This window comes from Clupea harengus, chromosome 21, assembly GCF_900700415.2.
Source record: "Clupea harengus chromosome 21, Ch_v2.0.2, whole genome shotgun sequence".
NCBI classification, from domain to species: domain Eukaryota; kingdom Metazoa; phylum Chordata; class Actinopteri; order Clupeiformes; family Clupeidae; genus Clupea; species Clupea harengus.
The window spans coordinates 9,286,950-9,300,293 of record NC_045172.1 but is presented as its reverse complement, the minus strand read 5'-3'; the positions used below and the strand labels follow the sequence as shown (position 1 = coordinate 9,300,293).

At 45.4% G+C, this 13,344-nt stretch overlaps 1 protein-coding gene across 7 annotated transcripts in view; it reads left to right on the top strand.

Moving 5' to 3' along the window:
- The window catches only part of il1rapl1b (interleukin 1 receptor accessory protein-like 1b), a 261,412-nt gene that overhangs the window by 169,907 nt on the left and 78,161 nt on the right, over positions 1 to 13,344 (top strand). For all 7 annotated transcript variants that reach the window (XM_012837302.3, XM_031558959.2, XM_031558956.2 and 4 more), the window contains one exon: positions 1,564 to 1,638. In XM_012837302.3, the coding sequence (XP_012692756.1) occupies positions 1,564 to 1,638 (75 nt within the window). The remainder of the gene's footprint in view (positions 1 to 1,563; positions 1,639 to 13,344) is intronic.

Below are 13,344 nucleotides of genomic sequence, written 5' to 3'. Positions count from 1 at the left end.
AGCATTGTGTGTGCGTACGTGTGTGCATGCATATATGTGTGTGTGTGTGTGTGTGTGTGTGTGTGTGTGTGTGTGTGTGTGTGTGTGTGTGTGTGTGTGTGTGTGTGTGTGTGTGTGTGTGTGAGAGAGAGCTGACAGCTTCACTGCATCACATGTTCCCCTCTTTACAACTGAAAAAAATGCCAGGTCTTCCAGGTTGTTTCCGGTAATCCAGGTCACCTTAGCACATTCAAATGACTACATTTCCTTTGTCATTTAATGCAAATGTATGCACGTGATCATGTCCTCTTCATGTACATTTAATGTGTGAATGGCCTTCCCTGGTGATGTCTTCGACAGCAGTTTTTTCCCCTTCTTTCCCTTTTTTGTCATAACTCCTCACCCTAACGAGCATTATTACATTAACACGGTTGTACTTAGTGTTCTTCTTACTGTTCGGTTGTACTTAGTGAATTATGAATTTTGGATTGAGTCACAACATTCACAGGCCACCGCAAAGGGGAGTCCTTCCTAATCAAGTGACGCACTCGACTAGAAAATTCCCCTGTTATGTCCTGCTGTGGAGTCTCCAGTATTTCAAACAAAAGGAGAGTTGGGTTTTAAAACAAGGCGGGGGAGTGAAGAAAAAAGGACGACTGTCGACTGCTTTTTAGGTCTCCTTGCCGAAGTAATCGAGATACCGCTGGTGTGGCCTCTTTCTTTTTGTCAGCGTGGACCATTAGCTCAGACTCGTGTCGGTAAATTCAAGCGATCCTGACAACGGTGGGAGCTGCGTGTTAAAACCGCTGCTTCCTGACACTTCGTAATGGTCCCGCGGAGCTCGCGCCTGCTTCACCCCGCCACACCACACCACACCACACCACTCCACACCCCGGCACCCGTCTTCCTCCATCTCCTCTCTCTGTCTCTCCAAATAAAGGTTGCTATAAATACACAAATGTATTATTTAGAGCCCCCTTCTCATCTGGCCGTTATCAAGCATTTGAACAATTTGGCATCTGGAGTGAAGCGGCCCTCTCTGCGAAAGGCCTGGCTAGGCGGCAGAAAATAGCTTAGTTAGCTTCCACGCTCTTAAAAGGGCCCTATAAATAAGAGTAAACATCCTGGGGAGGCTGTGGCGTACAGAGATGCTTTGGGGTTTTTCGCACTCGGCACAGTAAACACCATCTGACCTTAATCCATGTTCATTCTCTGGCATATTCCTTGTCCTAATCACTGACATACTGGGTCCCGGAGGTACTGAAGCCATTAGCCGAGCCGAAATGGTTGTCAGCCGAAGTTTTGGAAAGCACATTACTGTCGGGAGCCTTAGACAGAATCTTATTGATGGTTTCTTTTTTTTTTGTTGCTTGTTGTCCTGCAGCTATGTTCTCGTTCCATTCTGACATTTTTTTTTTATTATATTAATATTTTTGGGGGGTGGGGTAGTTGAGGGTGCAATTGTCATTTGAGATGAATAGCGCGGCTAAGGAAAATCTATGTGTGTGTTTTGCTCTCTCTGCCGTGAAATGTATGCATGAAACGAAATGTTATTCATGTACCCTCTTTGTTGTCTCTCCGCAGCCCCTCTGACAGACAAGCCACCCAAGATCCTGTTCCCCTCCGAGAACAAAATAAGCACCCTGGAAACGCAAATAGGTAAGGACCATGGGATCCACTTCAAGAGGCATGCAGATGTGCGCATCAAACAAACCCGGGCTGTGTAGCATTGAGAATAAGCCCGAATTATCATCAAAAAAGCTCCCCAGAGGATTCTTTCCACTCCGAAAAAAAAAAAAGTTAGCCGTGGCCCCCAGTGCTATCAGATGTTTTGAAGTGTTGCAGTGCTCGGCAGACGCATTCGAGATTGTTGTTTGTGTAGCAGGTGTGTGTGTGTGTGTGTGTGTGTGGTGTGTGTGTGTATGTGTTGAGTGGAGGAGTAGCGCCCGGAGGAATGCACCAGAGCATAATGCAGACAGCTTGGCACAATGGCGTCCCACATGGGGAAAGCCACGCTCTGAATGGCAAATAGCACCAACCCCGGGACTTGGGATGGACGGGCGAGCGAGGTGGCCGAGGCGTTTGATTGTTTTAGATAATGGGACGAGATTGCCACCTTTGGGGACTAGAATGGGCTTTTTCATCTATGCAAGTCCCCCAGATGAGTAGCTCAGGCCACCCTCCCCGACTCAAGTGGTTGAGCATGAAAGACAGTCTTTAGTCTACCTGAGGAGCCCAAGTTACCTAGGCGAGGCTCTCTTCTCAGTCTCCTGATTTGTGCCAATCTTTGGTTTTTGAAGGATGGAAAATTGGTCATTATTTGGTCTCCCTCCACAATGTAGGAGCCATGGGTAATGTGTATTGGTTGGAAATAAAACAAAAAGCAAACCAAGATGGCGATGAAAAGCTTCCCGATATGTGTCTGGAAGACCAGATTAGAGTGGTTTGTGTGCGAGTGGAGAGATGGTGGAAGGTGTTTTATAAGTTGGAGATTGATGGCGATTTGTACTTTGTGCTTTCATGTTGGATTGACTATGCAGTCACACTCCAGCGTTTTTCAGAGACCCTGAGACGTATTTGCAGTATTGACGGTGAGACTAGAAGATTGCTTGTCTTTTCTTCTTTTTTCTTAGCAATGTGAAATGTAATGGCAGGAAATTAAACTGTGATGGCCCCGCCACAGTTCAATACATTACTTTGAGGGAAAACCATACCATCCAGCTTGAATTTTGTGAAATACAAATATTTACCTTCTTTCGGGTGTCAAGTTTAAAAAGAAAATAGCCGAAGTGAAATACCGCTAGCTTTTGTATCAGATATTTTTTTGGATGTCAGAGAGTATTAAAGAGCCATAAAAAGTGTCAGCTGATGGCCTGAAGGCAAAATACCTTTTTTATGAAAGTGTGTGATTGACGGTCTCTCCACGCGTCCTTGCACGGCAAGGCGCAAACATTCATTTGAAGGCATAAGCAAAAGTTTATGAGAAATGTACTCAAGCAGCACAGCTCCCATCTAATGCCTCTCTCCTCGCCTGCGTTCTCATATTCATAATATATGTGCCTGGGCTGTTTGAAGTTTCAGATGTATAAGTCCCTGTCACCCTCTCAAACACTCAAATGACAGTCCCAAGTCAAACACACACACACACACACACACACACACACACACACACACACACACACACACACACACACACACACACACACACACACACGTACACTCACACACACCCAGACCTGTACCATTTCCTTTTTTTTTCGTCTTCTTTTTCTTCATCATCGTCATCGTCTTCTTCTGCCTTCATATCCCCCCTTTCATTTGTTTGCACGGTTGTTAATATTATTTTCCCATAAACTGGGGAACCATAACTGGCTAGTGTTGACAGTTAATTAAGTGAGCCTCAGATAGAGCAAGAGAGGATAAAGTTTGGAGGGAGGATGGGGGGGGGGGGGGTTGCGTATGATGTGGTGGGGGCTCTGGAGTTTTCTTATTTAAAAAACACAAAAAAAAAGCAACACAGGAGAACAACTGCTAGCACATGGCATCTTGTACACCCCAAGCCCAAATGAATCTCCCCCCCTCCCCGCCTCTCTCTTCTCCACTTCTGCCTTGTTCCACCTAATAGGAGTGTTAGTATTCCCATCTATCAGCAGCCAGCTGATGGCTCCAGACCAGCAGTGTGATTACCTGCCTGGTCTTTTGGAAAGGTCCTGCTGCGCCTCTCACCCGTCCACTTCGGGGCCTGCCAGCTAATGCCATGTGTGTTGTTTACTCCATAACTCCAGTCATTTGGAGACGGAGCCAACCTTGATCTATGAGGGGTGCTCAACCCAGAGACTCTGTCATGGTTGATTAATATCACCTTGTATTTTTAGCCAATATGAACATGGTCCTTGTCATGTTTGCATGCGTGTGTGGAGTGGGAAAGGTCTATTTCGGAGCGTATTTCAGTGTGTGTGTAAGCTGTATTTCTTTTCTTAATTTGAATATTTTCCTTGAGCTTTTTCACCACTGCTGATATATCTAGTTTAAAAAAAACAACCCAAGGGCAGCAACCATGAAGAATTCCTTAAATTCAGTCTCAAGAGAAGCATCCACTGTATTAGTTACAGTGTATTAGTACCATTTGTAATGAGTTCCTACGTATTATAGACACATTTTCAATGGTTAATGCAATGGATAATGGTTCTCCGAGCCTGCAGTGCAAATAGTAAATTAGCCTAGTAAACTTAAATTATACCTGCTCATAACAAGGCTGTATATTGTTTACCTACAATTACTCAAGTATTCATAGCCTGCCTTGAAAAAAAACATCACACAAACTGATGCATCGAGGAGATGGGATACTCTCGTTCAATTTGTCAGATGCAGTAAAATCTCTGCAAGTGGGCCACTTTGAAATTCATGGTTCGGGGCTCCAGGTGACCTCAAATAAACCATAAAGTTTTTTCTTTTCTTTTTTTTTGTGAGAGTGCTTGCAAATATCTCAGATGGTTCAGTTCAGTTGCGCTGGCGTTCTCATCTGCCTCTGTGGCATGGTCAATTTGGCTTGGACTCAGCTGTGCTTGCCAATGTGATGAATGACAAGCCTTCAACGATGTGTCAGAGTTACACACTAGACAGTATATCCTCAGCCCAGGGCCCAAATCAACTTCATGCGTCTGGAATTCTGCACTGGTCAGGCTCCTCTGCGGCCATATATCAAAATAATGCTTTGGTAGAGTTCTTTCTTTGTTGATGTTGTCAATTGGCTCTTTATATATGGCCAGCATCTATGCCTATCCATGTCTCTATTTCCAGTTTGCTCAGGAAGTGAATATTCTTTGCCAACATTTTTTTCATTTTTTATCTTTCCACCTTGGTGCTAAGATTAGGGATGAGGCCATGATGAATGAACTCTCAAATTAATAGAATAGAATATATTTATTTGGCATTGTACAAGTACAACGAAATTGAGGTAGCAGCTCTCAGACACAAAAACAATAAAAATATAGATTGAACATATATATATACATATTTACACTATAAAAACACAAGACATATAACACAACAGAGAGACAAATACAGGTCAGTTTTGTGCATTGTTAAGTGCTATGATGGCTCTGGGATAGAAGCTGTTTCTCAGCCTGTCTATTTTTGCTATGATGGTCCTAAAGCGTCTCCCTGAGGGCAACAGTTCAAATAGGTGGTAACCAGGGTGTGTTGAGTCTCTGAGGATACTGTGGGCTTTTCTGAGGCAGCGTGCTCAAATGATGGGTACTTGAGAAGTACCTCAGGAACTTTTGTTCGACAGAAGAACACTGTGATTCATACAAGTTTGTGCATTCCCTCTAGAGAAGGGCTCTGGAAAGGCCTTTCTATAATAATATTTGTTTCCACACATCTTTTTCCAGTCCCCTCTGCCCTGTGAATGCCCCCTATGTACGACAAGACAAGAGAAAAAGAAAGAAAGAGACAGTGAAAGGGAGAGGTTTCGTGCTCTCGAGGAAGCCCTGCAAGCGCGACGACAACAACACGCGGTGATTCACCGAGCGCCGCCACCACCACCGCTGTCTGAGATTTGGACGCGGGTGCCGAATCACCAGGCTAACGCTTGCATACTTTCTCACTCGCTCACCCCCTTGCGTGGCAACAGGGACGCCAGCCTAGCCAACTCAGCGCTGACCGGGGCTTAATCATAAGCAACCGACAGTTACACAGCCCGCGATGCCCAGCAGATGTGGGCACTCTTGCGGAAATGAATTAGGCTAGTATTATTTCAACAGCGGGCACCCGTCAGTGCACATGAGGACATTAATGACCCTTGCAGGCCCTGAAACGGTCAGCGGGGCTCGAAAGAGGAGAGTTCCGCCGAGAGATACCAGCCGTTGGCCATCTGACAAAGTAAAGAGCCGCCTCGTTTACCCAGATAGAGTGGCTTGTAGCTGCGCAGTGATGGCTGTAGCTGTTTTCAAAGCAATGACACTTCCTTCGTGGGGTTTACTTAATGACATAGCAGTCCCCTGGTCCTTGTCCCCCTATCAACCCATGACATTTGGACTTGTACTCGGAGGAAGCCGGCGTGTTTTGTCTCTTGGCACAGACAGATGTTTCTCTTCTTGTTTCATTCCTAATCTCTCTCTCTCTCTCTCTCTCTCCTTCTCTCTCTCTCGCTCTCTCTCTTATTTGCTCAGTGTCTCGGCTACTTTTTTTTCCTCTCTGCCACACATACTCTTTTCTTCTCCGTTCCACGTCTCCTCTTCTCTCATATCATTTGCTTTCTTCTCTTTCACTTCCTGACTGATCACCGCACTGCTGCATTCCCAGTCCTTTTCCCTCACGGCACCTCTCACTCTTTCAGCTCTTGCCACCCCCATCACACCTGGCGTCCGTCCGTCCGTCCGTCCGTCCGCCGCGGTCGCTTCTGATACTGCCACTCGGCGCAGCGGTGGGTGGCCGAGGGGGGATCAGCCCGAGCGGTTGTGGATAAATGGCATCCTCCCGTGGCACCGGCACCACCGGGGTCATTTCCATTTGAATGCATGACTTGAGAGAAGAAAAACAAGTGGAAAAGCTTGTCGGAGGGGTGGCTAGAACAAGAGTCCCCTCGCCGCTAGTTGAGCGGGCTGAGTGGTGCTTTTGTGGCATGGGACAGGCGCAGGCGCCCGCTGAGCTGTCACTCCTGCCGGTGAAAATTATATGCCAAAATACTTTTCAAACCAGCAGTCATTCATTTCACATTAATGAGGGGAAAATGAAAGGAAAAAGTTCCCTGAGACACCCCCCCCCCCACACACACACACACACATACACACACACCAAGTACCATTCTGTAAGTTCAGCGGAAACATTTTCTGTCCATTTCTTCTTTCATCTTAAACTCTCTACCTACATAAATGGAACTGTATTCTCGTGCGGAAGCAGTGTAGAACTCATTTTAAAATGATATTGACTTTGTGTTTATTTACCTGTTTTAAGCACCGAGGGAGGGTTTTATGTCTCATAGCATTTTCACTGTGCAAACCCCCAACCCAGCAGTTAGCATTGCTGGGTTACACTTGGGGGAATGAAGGAATTGCTGTGTAAAATGCTAATATTTAACAGTGCAAGGGTTTGCCATTAATCACTTGATGTCAACACTACTTGGCGATGAATGTGAGAGCAAGTCCGGGCTTGAAAAAAATGAACATGGTGGGGTGGGTGGAGGAGGGTGGGCATATTTGAATGGGAGGACAATCGAGTCCTCTGTTAAGATGGAATTTTAGCCCCATCTGATGCAGGAAGCATGATTGGAATACTGGGAATGGGTGCAGAACCCCTTGAGACGCCACAAGGAAAGGATTTAGTCTCCGGGTTTCCAGGGCAGGGTTGAGAAGTCGCTGGCAATTCACATGGAAGATCATTGATTTTTTTCCTTCACAGACCTGTCAGTTTTTCCTTTCCTCTCCTGTAATTGGAATATCATGGGCCGTCAAGTGTTGACATCTTGACCCGTTTTTTTTTGTATCCTCGTCTGCCCTCAGTCTCGACACTCGTTTCCGCGCTCAATGAAGAAATGAAGGGATGCGCAAAAATAAGACGGCTTTAAATTGAATTTCTTCTGCTTGACCTGGGTTTTAAGCTAGTCATTTTGAGCCCAGCTTGCCTTGTGTTGTTTTCCCTTGTCGTGCTGAGTGAATCAGGGTAACCTTCTGGTTGAAATTGAACTCCATACAGGCAGCAAACTAGACTATTGATTTTGAACGTCAGGGTGCTGATGGCTTTCAGCAGCCCCTGTGATGCATTTCATGACATCCATTCCCATTCCTCGGATTAATGCCAAGGCCGGCACATGCGAGAAACATGTTTGGCAGTGATGGGCAAAACAAATGGCATTTTGTCACATCAGAAACAGAGGTCAGGGTGTAGTGTAAATATGATTTAAAACCTCAAGAGCAGTGAAACCCTTGAGTGATGGGAGGAGGGGGTAAAGAACCACTGTCCAGGAGTTGTGTAAGTGTTAGTGACGGTGTGCGAGACCGGCCTGTATTGTGACACAGTGGAGCAGAAGATGGGAGTTGGCTGAGAGCTGGCTGTGCTCATCATATTCATGCCATTTTCACAGTCGCTTGCGCGGCGGTGGTGGCAGTGGTGACGCCGAGCCCCGACCGACGGAGCGACCTGTGCTGTAAATGTCACGCCGGCCGAGGCGCCAAAGCCTAAGCTAAGGGTCCAGCGCTGGGGAGGATCGATATTACATCATTTCTCTCAATTAGAGCATGTTTATTGTTTGTCTGGAGGGGGGGGGGGGAGAGATGGGGGTTGGGGGATCCTATCTACATTCAGTACAGCCCTCCAGAGAGCTTTGCCCACAGCCCAATGACTCCAGAGGCAGGGTGGTAGAGGAAAATAAAAACGAGAAAACAATGAGAGAAAAGGGTTGCATCTCAGATGATGAGCAATAATGAGGGTTTAGCGAGCGTGCAGAGGTAGCTTGTTTATTTCTCCCCTGTAAAAAAATAAATATATACCTCGCTTGTCTTTCTCTCTGCGGCTTTCTCTCACACTGCGAGCGATGTTTTCAACAGCAATGTCACACAGTCCGTATTGTCACAAAAAGTCTATTTTTGTTGATGGTTGTGCTCGGTGAATGCCACTACAATGCCTACATTCACTGTCTCATTTGTCAATGGGAGCTTCGAGTTGTCAGCAGTCCTGTATTTATCCGTCTCCTATGTTGACCTTGGTGGAAACTCCTGAGGAGAAAGACTGCTGCTGACACTCAAGCCCTGCTTCTATTGCGCAAATTATCCAGTAAGTCAATTTAACAAATACGATTTTGGGATTGTGTGCTGTGGTGATTATTTATCCACTCCCAGTGTAAGGTCCTTCTCGGCAGCAACAATCCTGTCTCGACTTCATAAAGGCATCTCTTATCAAGTTTACATTGACTGAAAGGTTCATAAAGGCATCTCTTATCAAGTTTACATTGACTGAAAAGGTTGATGGCCTTGCTAAAAATGGATTACCTGTTGATTTGTGCTCTTCATTTTTCAGCAAGTCTATGAAATTACAGTGGTTCGGGGGGCTGTTGGAATCGAATCATAGCTTTTGCTGAGGTCCCCCAGTCTTCGCAAGTCAATTCAGATGTGTTTTTCGAGATGCTATTACTTTTCCATCAAATCATCTTTACATGTGTGGAAGAGAAACAAAAGAGCCTACATGTCCGGTCCTCTGTGGTAACTGATAGGCTACATCAAGCCGCTTGTCTTGCGCAACCGGAAGAAAGACATTTATGGAAGTACACCCAACCCCCGCTCTTGTTTTCTTCTTGTTGTCCTCCGCTATCTCTCTGTGATTTTTTTTGTCTCTCTCTCTCTCTCTCTCTCTCTCTCTCTCTCTCTCTCTCTCTCTCTGTCTCTCTTTCTCAGTGCACACACCTTCACAAAGACCACTGAACCACTGTTATTTTCCTCTCTGCCCTAATGTGTCCAACCCTGCAGAACCGTAATTAGCTCTCATTCGCTCTCTTCTCTATGAGTCAGACCGAGTGGGCCATGCCTACACGACCATCTCTTATCGTTAGTCATCTGCACGAAACGGTGAATGCTAACCACAAATAGAATCTCAGGAAACCTGGCTGGCACCTGGGAGAATGCCAAACAGCGTGTGAGGATGACGGTGAGATCACACCGACTCGTGTACGCGAACAGACGAGACTCGGTTCAACATTAACCGTCATCCCGAGAAAGCCTCAACTAAATTAGGCCGTGCCAAGGAAGGGTTCAGTCAAAAAACAGAACATTACTAATGCAGACACGTGTAGGTATTTTCAGGTGAGTCTGCATATATGTGTGTGCGTGCTGCAACATAAAAACACAAAACCCACATGCCGTACACCACAACGTTTTTTTTTTCTTTTTTCTACGGTGTCTTGCATAGGTAAATATTGCGTTTTGATTCTTGTACAGAAATAAACATCACAGGCGATAAAGCGTAGCCGGGGCTATGCTAGTGCTGGAGAAGGGACGTCATGGAAGACCCTCATAAGAAGCTTAACATGGGAAGGCAACTTTGTTGTTTGCTTTAAAGGGTGTTCCACCTCTGCTTGTCCTTATATAAGCGAAAAACAAATACAAACGGGGGGCGAGGAAGACACACTTAAACTTTGCTTGTCTTATTGACCTTGTTTTCCTCCCTCTGATTTTTCGCTTTCACTTTGTTTGTGTGTTAGATGTGAGTATCTGAAGTTCGAGAGCTGTGGTCAGCCAAAAAAAACCACACCGATTCGTGGAATGCACAGCATTTGGAGGGCCGAGGCAGTAATGTGTGTGTGTGTGTGTGTGTGTGTGTGTGTGCCCATGTGTGTCCTGGGTCTCTCTGAGAGGTGTTTCCGGAAGGCAGTGAGCTCTGAGCAGTCACACAGGGTTCCTCTGTCTGTAACATTACACTTGAGTTACCATCAATGGGGAACTCAGACACCACAACCACACTGCAGGCTTTTCCCACTGTTGGGGCTTTACAATTGAATTCACAATGTCATGGTCCATGTCACCTCTATGATCTCAGCCTCTTTATTCCTCCATCCCTCTCTTTTTTCATTCTCTCTTTCTCCCTTTATGCACCTGTGTCTTTCTTAGTGTCTTTGTCTTTTCATCCGCCCTCTTCCCTCTCTGTATGTCAAGGACGCCATTTTCGGGCACTTCTGCATACTTGCCACATTTTCTTCGCACAAAGAGCACATTCAGCACAAGGGTATATTCTTCTACATGAGGACTCGAGAGGCTCGACACAAAAGCTGTGGTGGCATTCTGTAGGGAAACATGGCCATTATCCTTGCAACCCCCAACCCATGCCCCCCCCCCCTTCTTAGATGGATGCTCATACCTCCAGTGATGTCATTGCTCCGGGACTTGAAATGAAAGGCAAGTGAACAAGCAATCAAAACACTTGCGCCCTGTTTTCAATTGGCGGAGATATTTTCCGGCAGCCAATTTTAAAAAAAGCCAATGAATGCTGCTTATGGCTTGTTCACCTGAGCATTTGAACTCCACTGATGTAGGATTCCCCTTCTAGGAATCCTGTCTTATGAATCTGCCACTGCCCGGGTTCTAAGAGGGCATTTATTACCTTTGAAGTCTCTGCTTATGCATTCGCAAATGGCTCTTCTCAACTTCCTTCATTTACTGCCTGTGCTGCAGGAGCTCTGGAGAGTTTGAGGTTGATTATTAATGCTATTTGTAATTTCAGAGTCAGAGTTCCCATTTGTATATAGCGAGCAATGACCATCTAAAATCATGGCCAGAAAGCCTTAACATGGTCTATGGCCTTACTTGCTAAAATGCGTACGTATATATACTTAAAATAAGAAGTACCGTAATTTCCGGACTATTGAGCGCACCTGAATATAAGCCTCACCCACTGAATTTTTAAAATATAATTATTTTTAACATAAATAAGCCGCACATGTCTATAAGCCGCAGGTGCAGCCAGTTACGATAAGTGCACTGTTGCTTTAAGAGAGCACAGTTGCAAGAGTCAATCAGAAGCTAGAACGTTAGATTGAAGACAGTGAGATAGAAGAAAGACGCTAAATTTGAAACCAATGAGCTAAAGAACTTGAAAAGACTGGATTTGTATTGTTGTAAACTGTTTTGAGTTGTGTTCTGTCTACGCCGGTAGACTGTGGTTATTTTGACATTAGTTAAGTTATTGAGATACTGAGAAATCGCGTGGAGCTAAGCATCCATGCGGCTGCATCCATGCTAGCATCCTAGCTCCACAAAGCCACCGTAAACACAAAGCCACCGTATACAGTCACAGGTATCATAATCCATAAATTAGCCGCGTCGTTGTTTAAGCCGCGAGGTTCAAAGCGTGGGAAAAAAGTAGCGGCTTATAGTCCGGAAATTACGGTACTTTATATGCTAATAATTAGACCTTGAAGGCTATAAAGGCCAAAAAAAACTAAATATAGTAAATGGCATTGTTTTCATCCTCACTGTTTTTGTGGGGATGCAGTACATCATTGGTAGCCTATTGTGTCAAGACAACTTTTATGATAGATAGATAGATAGATAGATAGAAAGATAGAAAGATAGATAGAAAGATAGTAGATAGAAAGATAGATAGATAGATAGATTGATTGATGATTGATTGATTGATTGATTGATTACACACATTACTAACAGTAAAACGAACGCTGAGGTAGGTTAAAAAACATAGTATTAACAAATGTTGAGAGATAGCTCTAACTGTGCAAATTAAATGTAGATTGTGCATTGTGCATTGCCACTTAGAGGATAAGCCTTTTCTCAGGAGTCATAATATATTGCTATTGCGATGGGCAGGAATGACTTCCTATAGTGTTCCTACAGTAACCACAGCCATAATCAGTCCTAAATGCTATAAGGCATTAACATCCATTTTGGAGAAAAAAAAATGGAGAAAAAAAAGAAAACCGCCTCGGCTAAAAACTTCATTACTTCTCACAGATTGGATTCAAAATGGGGTTGGCCAAATGGAATAGCTGTAGTTATAGCTAAGTCGATTTTGTATTTGCCTGTGATGTGAGGGGATGGAGCTGGCACTTAGGGGAGAGACTGGGACTCGGAGACATGTCCTCAAAATGGGGGAGAGGGAGGGGAACTCACCAGAGGAGCGTGACACTTCCCACGATGCACTGCGGCAATCACTGGATAAACCTACACCCCTGTGTCACCAACCATCCCTCCCCCATCCCCTACCTTACCACCCACACACAAGAAGAGAAAGAGCCAGGCCATGCGAAAGTCAACATGGGGGGGGGGGGGGTCGTGTAAGCACAGTCCTCTGTATTAATCATCAGTACTGTCAAGCTATTGTTTCTTCTTCAGTGATTATTGACAGAAGCGTCAGGGGGAATACTTAGGCCCACCGCTGATGTGCTGGGTGGGGGTGGTGGTGGGTCTCCATCTCACCACTGGACCCAAGTGGCCTTTCTCTGCTCACCTCCTCCCTCTGACAACCCCCCCCCCCCCCCCCCCCCCCACACACACACACACACACACACACACACACACACACCCTCCCCCGCATCAACCCCCACGCTATCTGCCACCAGAGGCATGGATTTTTGAAAGAGGCTGAGTAGCTGCCCCTGTAATCGATGCGCAATGGCCGACGGTAAAATAGGCTTTTATTCTGCCACTTTTATTCTACCACTAGCAAATTCATTTGCTAACATGTGAAAGGGTTTGCATGATCTGCAAAAGATTACAGGGTAAAAACACTGGTAAAATGTGTATCTGTCCCCTCTATCTGGCTGTATGTGTGGGGGATAGAGAGAGCGAGAGATCGAGAGATCGAGAGAAAGATTGCAGCGTGTGAGAGAGATACGGGGGAAAGGGGAGTCATCGATTTATTAGT